Source organism: Narcine bancroftii, chromosome 7 (genome assembly GCF_036971445.1).
Source record: "Narcine bancroftii isolate sNarBan1 chromosome 7, sNarBan1.hap1, whole genome shotgun sequence".
NCBI classification, from domain to species: domain Eukaryota; kingdom Metazoa; phylum Chordata; class Chondrichthyes; order Torpediniformes; family Narcinidae; genus Narcine; species Narcine bancroftii.
In genome coordinates this window covers 21,323,252-21,330,692 of record NC_091475.1, presented here as the reverse complement: position 1 = coordinate 21,330,692, position 7,441 = coordinate 21,323,252, and the positions used below count along the sequence as shown (strand labels likewise).

Below are 7,441 nucleotides of genomic sequence, written 5' to 3'. Positions count from 1 at the left end.
TACAGACAGAAGATAATGAACTTTGATTCAGTGGGTCAGTGGCTCTGGGCTTGTCAGACTAAAACCATGATCCCAGAATCAGGATCAATTGCCAGCAAACATTTATATAACCACTTTACAAATTAAGTAAAAATAGTGCAAGAAAGCAAAGTCAAAGTGTGCCCCTTCATTGCTGAGACTTCCGCTTGAGTATCATATTTGAGCTCCCTCTACAAGGTTATACCTATGGTGGAGGGGCACAGCAAAGATTCACCGGGTTGATCCTCGAGAGGAATATACAACAGAAAGGACCGTGGGTATTGGAAATAAGGGCAGAAACTGCTGTAAACACTCAGCGGGTCAGGCTGCAGCTGTGGAGAGTGTTTCAGGTCTAAACTCTTTGACAGGCTGGATGCAGCGCTGGTGTTTCCCCCAAATGTGTGGTTAGAAGCATGTAGTTAAAAACACAATGAAATGCTGGAGGAACTTGCAGCCATAGGAGATAGATATATTGCTGACATTTCAGGCCTGAGCCCTTCCTCAAGGAATAGGCAAAACATAAGCAGGAAACCTCCGAATATAGACAGAGCTGGCTGGAAGAGACCAGACCAACAAAAGGTGTTAATTGGATATGTGGGGTGGTGAGAATTGACTATGTCTGCGTGAAAGGGGACAGAGGTAAAAGGGAGAGACAGAGCTGGGAAAAGCAACGGGGTGGGGGTTGACGAAAGCCAGAGAAGTCGATGTTAATACCATCCGGTTGGAGGGGGCCTAGACAGAAGATGAGGTGTTGTTTCTCCATTTTGTGGGTGACCTCAGTCTGGCAGTGGACAGACACGTCAGCAAGGGAATGGGATGGGGAATTGAAATGGTTGGCTCCTGGGAGGTTCACGGCCAGTCAGAAAATGCAGAGCCAGCCATTCAGGACAAGATGAGAGGTCATTCTTCCACTTTGAGGCTGTGAATGTTTAGAATCCACTGCTCAACGTAGCTGTGGAGGCTGTTGCACTGAGCAGACTCAACATGCAGATTGATTGACTTTTGGTGCTTAAAACAATCAAGGTTTGTGCAGGAAAGATCAGCCATGACCTTATTGATTGGCAGATTGGACAGAAGGCGTGAATGGCCTCTATCTCGCTTCTACTTATTACACCACTACTCAAATCATTTATGCATCAGTAAGTAAAATGAATGTTGAGTGATGAAAAGGTTTCCTTTGATCAAACTAATGCATCATTTCCTTTGGATATTAACATCAAGCTTAATGGCACCACCACCTCACTATAAGACCATAAGTAGGCCATTCTGCCTATTGAATCTGTCATGAGCAGATCCATTCTCCCACTCAGCCCCACATCTCTGCTTTCTTCTCTTAACCTTTGATACCCTGACTCTTCAGATACCCATCAGTGTCTGCCTTAAATACACCCAACAACCTGTCCTCCATAGCTGCCTGTGGTAGCAAATTCACAGGTTCACCACCCTCTGGCTAAAGAAAATCCCTCCGTGTCTCTGTTTTAAATGGGCGCCCTTCAGTCTCAAAGTTGTGCCCTCTTGTTGTCGACTCCCCTACCATGGGAAACAACTTTGCCACATCCACTCTGTCCAGGCCTTTCAACATTCAAAATTCTTCCACGAGGTTCCCTCCATTCTTCTGAACTCCAATGGATATTGTTCTGGTTGCCCAGCTGTTGGAAAGATGTCACTAAGCTGGAAAGGGTGCAGGAATGATTCACGAAGATGTGACTCTGACTGGCAGGTTTGAGCTATCTGGATAGACTGGGATTCTTTTCCCTGAAGCATAGGAAGCTTGACGGGGGATTCTATGGAAGTACAGTAAAATCCCCATTCTCTGGAATTCAATCAATCTGAAACTCAATCAGCAACAAAACAAATCAAGGAAATCAATAAAATTCAAATAAATATGACTGAGCCAATGGATCCCACGGGTGGGCGCTGAGACTTCATTGAACACGTGCATGTTTGCCCCACTGAATGGGCAACTCCCCTCAATACGTGTGCATTCTTTTCACAGTCGCAACTTGGGTGGTGGTGAGACGGGCTGTCAGTGTGAGGAAGGTGCGCCGAGGGCCCGACCGGGACAGTCGCGTAGAGGTGAGTTGGATAATCAGCATGAAGAAGGTGGCAGAGTTCACTTAGGGAAACTGGAGTCAGAGCTGGTGGGATGGGGATAGGATATGGAGGGGGAGTTCATTAAAGTTGGGTTGGAATGAAATGGTGGTACTCAGGATGAAGAACCGGCTTATGCTGCTCGCCACTGGGATGACTCTCCCAAAGTGTCTCCCTATCCCTGTCTGGTAAGAATCTTTATTAGTATTAGATATGTTAATAATGCTTTGTCTATAAACTTGTGGGGGGGGGGGGCGGGAGCGAAAAGGAGGGTGTTAATGATGACGGTGGCATGGTTTGTGCAACAGCTATGCCAGTGACCAGGGTTCAAATTTTAAGAGTTACAAAGATTACCTGATTAAAGTGAGCTTTACATCATTAAAGACAACAGTGATTTTCTTTTCAAATTACATTTTGTATTTTAAATGGTGTATTCTTCATGCAAGAGTGCACCTCAGTCAACTGGAAAATTTGCATTTCCGACATCCGTAATCCCTGTCAGTATCGGATAATAGGGATTTTACTGAACATACAATTGTGAGGAGCATGGATAAGGCAAATGGTCAACGGCTAAGGCCAACATCGCGGCAATCTCACCCACCTGCTTCAAGGCAATGGTTTACGTGGGATTTAAGAGCATTGAAGAATGAGAGGCAACTTAATAGAGGTACAGTATACAAAATTATGAGAGGCATCAATAGGATGGCCAGCCAACATCTTTTTCCTGGGGTGACAACAGCAAATACTCAGAGATGAGTGGAGGAAAGTTTAGGGGAAATGACAGAGGTAAGGTTTTTATTCAGAGAGTGGTGGGTGCATGGAATGCATTGCCTGGGTTGGTGGTGAAGGCTGGCTGGTACAATAGGAACATTTAAAGCACTCAGACAGGCACATGGATGTAAGAAAAAATAGAGGGCTATGAGTGTGAGGTAGGGAAGCATTAGATGGTTGTGGAATTTAGTATTTCAAATGTTGAAAAGCATGGATAGAGAAGACGTAGATTGCTTCCCGTGGTGGGACAGTCTAGGGCAAGAGGGCACATCATCAGGATTGAAGGGCATCCACTTAGAACAGAGGTGGAGGAATTTTATTTTGCCAGAGGGTGGTGATTCTATGGAATTTGTTGCCGTATGCATTTGCGGAGGCCAAGTCATTGTGTGAGAATGCATAGAGAATGAGATTCTTGATTAGCCAGGGCATCAAAGGTTATGGGGAGAAGGCCGGGCAGTGGGACTGAGTAGTGAAATGGATCAGCTCATGATTAAATGACGAGACAGACTCAATAGCCTACTTCTGCTATGTGTTACGGTCTATCCCCTGACAGATAGCACCTGCTTTATACTCATACCTTGAAGAAAGGCTCAGGCCCGAAATGTCACTTATATATCTTTACTTCCTTTAGACGCTGCGAAACCTCCTGAGTTCCTCCAGCATCTGATTTTACTACAATCAGAGCATCTGTAGACTTTCGTCTTTCACTCCATAATGTGCCAATAAAATTGAATTATCTTATGGAACTGACTAAACTTACCTGGTAGTTGATTCCAGGATTGAACCACTCACTGCGTAAAAATACCAATATCATTCTCGTTCCCCCAGTTTTGACTCCTCTATGAAGAGATACTCTCTTGAGGCTCACGATTTTAATTGCCTCCATCAGATGCCCTTGCAACCTCCTCTGTTCCAAGGACCTAAAGATCTCCTGGCCCCTCCACCCAAACGCAGGCCATTCCTGGAATCATTTCGGCACATGCCCACCTCTTTCCCCTAGCGTTCACATCTTTCCTCACATGCCACCAGGGACTGGGCACTTCAGTTGTCAAGGCTCGTCATGACTTCTTTGCCTTTGTCATAGGTGCTCTGTGGTTAGTAAGGGATGTCTTAAGGTGGTATGTGAGTTGGGGGGGCGGGGACGGACAGGGGGGGAAGGTTGAGAACCATTGTCTTAGGGGATCCGAGGCAGGAAAAAAATAATTGAGAATGGCTGTCCTAGAGCACAGGAGGCTCGGGGGGGGGGGGGGGGGGAACCTTCTGGGGAGTTAGAAAATCATGGGGCATGGACAACATGAATGCTCACAGTCTTTTATTCCCCAGGGCAGATGATCTTAGAATGATTTTAGGAGCGGCATGGTTGGCATAGCCGCACAGGAATAGCCAACCTTTTAACTTAGACATACAGCACAGCAACAGGCCATTTCGGCCCACGAGTCCATGCTGTCCAATTATGTCCCTGGTACATATTCATGGGTTAAAATGGCCTGTTATCGCGCAGTATGTCTAAATTAAAAGGTTGGCCACCCCGGCAATAGCAGTTAGCGCAACGCTATTACAGTACCAACAATTGGGACTGGGGTTTGAATCCCGCTCTGTAAGGAGTTTGTATGTTCTCCCTGTGTCTGTGTGTGTTTTCACTGGGGGCTCCATTTTCCTCCCAACCTTCAAAACATACCGGGGGTCTAGGTTAATTGGGAGTAAATTGGGGCAACACAGATGCATGGGCCAAAATGCTCTTTTACTATGCTGCAGGTCTAAATTTAAATATTTAACTACAGGGCATCCGTTTAAAGCGAGGGGCAAGATTTAAGAGGGGCAACTTGATCATTCAGAGGGTGGTCTAGCTCCAGAATGAGCTGACAAGAAGAAACTGTAGAAAGAGATATGATTTAAACGACACTTGGTCAAATTGATGGAGAGGACGAGCTTGGGAGGCAATGGACAAAATGCAGGCAACGGGGACTAGCCCAAAATGCTGGCTTGCATGAGTTGCACTGAGAGGCCTGTTTCTATGCTGCTTGTCTCTGGAGAAACAGAGATACACAAAGGGCAGTACGGTTAGCATAACGCCGCTACAGCGCCAGTGACCGGGGTTCAAATCTGCTGCTGTCTGTAAGGAGTTTGTACGTTCTCCCCGTGGGTTTCCTCCCACTGTTTGAAAAGTACAGGGGCTGTAGGTTAATTGGGTGTAATTGGGCAGCACAGATTTGTGGGCCGAAAGGGCCTGCCACCATACTAAATTAAAAAAAACACGTTGGTGAAACTGTCTCCCTTTTGAATGCATCTCGATCACAAATGTTCAAAGAAAATATAACAAAGAGCAGAATTTTATTTAACACTGCTCTGATGTTTCTTTCTTGTTGCCAGTACAGCAATGACCCAGAGTTCCCAAAGCAGGTTAAAATCTTCAAATTAAAACTAACAGATATACGGGGGGAAGAAAAACATACACAATACAGCAGAGGTTTCACCATTACATCTAAAAATAGCCATAAATAAAACTTTATTCTTTCTGTTCCACAAGCCTTGTGATGCCATTTCTGAGGGATGGGATGATAAGGGTGGCATCAACATCTCTAGTATCTCTGACTGTCAAAAACAATAAGCTGGAAAGGAAGGAATCAGCAGATGAAACTGTGGCTCTGGAGAAGAAATTAGTAGTGTGGTATGTTAACACTGTAACAGAAACTTGATGGGATGGGAAATGAGAGAGGGGCACCTCTCACTTCTGAGAAAGTTCAATTCCTAGACCACACATCAATCTCTCTCACTTGCTTATCCATCCGCTCCTCCTCAAAGTACTGTATCATGCACAAGAGCTTTGTCCTCTGTGGGTAACAGCCGAAACCAAGTTCATCATGGAAAATGGATGTTTGGGTTCTTTAAACTTGTAAAAATGGGTAAAACCTATAGCAGCAAGCAAACCCTGTGACAGGACGGCAAGGGTTATATTTCGGAACAAAAAAATTGAAAACAAATAGAAGTCCTTGTTGGTAGTAGCGTGCTCCCAAGAAGAAGAACGAGAAAAATAAGGAGATCACTGGTGTTTCTTTTCATCTCCCGTCTGCAGGCGTTCGACTGAGAGAGGCCATCACACGAGCGTAGCGCTCACAGAGTTCGTGCGTGGAGAAGGAAGGTAGTTTTGGCGCGTCGCGGAAAGCCTTGATCTCAGTCGAGCAGTCCAACAGCTTTGGCAGGAAGTCGGTCAGCTTCTCTTGCAAGTTAGCTGCGGATTGAAATAAAAGGAAATGTTTTTTTCCAAATCTTGACTGCTTCACAGGGAAGGGGGTCCATAAACTTTGAGCTCTGGCAGGGATGGGGGGTGGGGGGGGGGGGGTGGGGGAGGGGCATAGTCAAAAAAAGAGTTGCGAACGGCTGCTCTACAGCATAGAAGGCTGAGGGGTAACTGGTACGGTTAAGGGCAGCACAGTTAGCGAAGCAGTTCGGGCAACACTGTTAAAGCACCAGCGATCAGCACCGGGGTTTGAATCCTACACTGTATAGAATTTGAACATTCTCCCCAAGTTACCTCCAGGTGCTCCGAATTCCTCCCACCGTTCAAAACGTGCTGGGGGTTGTAGGGGTTGTGGCTCATGGGCCAAAAAGGCCTGTTACTGTGCTGTATGTCTACATTTATAAATTTCAATCAAACAGTACAGGAAGATGTGCACTTGGAGGGGAAAGGTGCAGAGCGATTCAGGACTAATGCTGGCAAATGAGACCAGCGTAGACAGGCAGTCAGTCAGCTTGGACGAGTGCGCTGAAGGGACCATTTCCTGTGCTTTATGAACATTACTGCAAATGCTGTCCCATACATTTCAATTATACTTCTTCCTGTGTTAGGTTGCAAATGGCCCAGTGCATACATCATACAGAAGCTTTAATAAAGTATTCCAAATGTACTGGGACACTGTTAAATTTAACTTGGGTCCAAGATAAGGAAGTGTTAGGGTCGGCTGCCAAATGCTTCTACGTGGAAGGAGTGAAATGCCTCAGAATTTAGACATAGCTGCTTAATAGCATTAGAGATCCGGGTTCAAATCATGACCTCAGGTGATGTCTGTGTGGAGTTTCCACGCTCTCCCTGAAATTGCATGATTTTCCTCCGATGTCTTCCCACCTCGTAAAGACGCGCAAGATGGGACATCAGTGGGAGGATATACTGGGGGTGGTGGGTGGAGAGGGCTTGATGAGAGTTGGCGGAAATAAAAAAAATTGTGATGAATGTAGCATTGGTGGTGTGTTTGGTATGGATTTGATTGGCTGGAGGGCCTGTTTCCATGCTGCATCTCCGGATAATTGTCTGAGGAACCTGGCACTGAAATCATCGGCAAAAGACAGTGAAGCAATTAAAAATGGGAGGCCTAATTCAGGATCTCGACACAAAACCTCAGCCATTCTCGCCCTCCGTGGATACTGCATGAGGAGTTTGACAAGATTTAGTATGTCACCAAAGACTCTTGCAAGTTTCTACAGGTGTACCGCGGAGGGCATTCTGACTGGTTGCATCACTGTCTGGACTGGGTGAAAGTGCCAATGCTCAGGATAGGAAAAGACT

At 45.8% G+C, this 7,441-nt stretch overlaps 1 protein-coding gene across 7 annotated transcripts in view; it reads right to left on the bottom strand.

Moving 5' to 3' along the window:
* Window positions 1-5,194: 5,194 nt before the first annotated feature.
* Window positions 5,195-7,441, bottom strand: part of usp25 (ubiquitin specific peptidase 25) — a 177,135-nt gene continuing 174,888 nt past the window's right edge. For all 7 annotated transcript variants that reach the window (XM_069889045.1, XM_069889047.1, XM_069889050.1 and 4 more), the window contains one exon: window positions 5,195-6,109. In XM_069889045.1, the coding sequence (XP_069745146.1) occupies window positions 5,937-6,109 (173 nt within the window). In that variant the 3' untranslated portion in view covers window positions 5,195-5,936. The remainder of the gene's footprint in view (window positions 6,110-7,441) is intronic.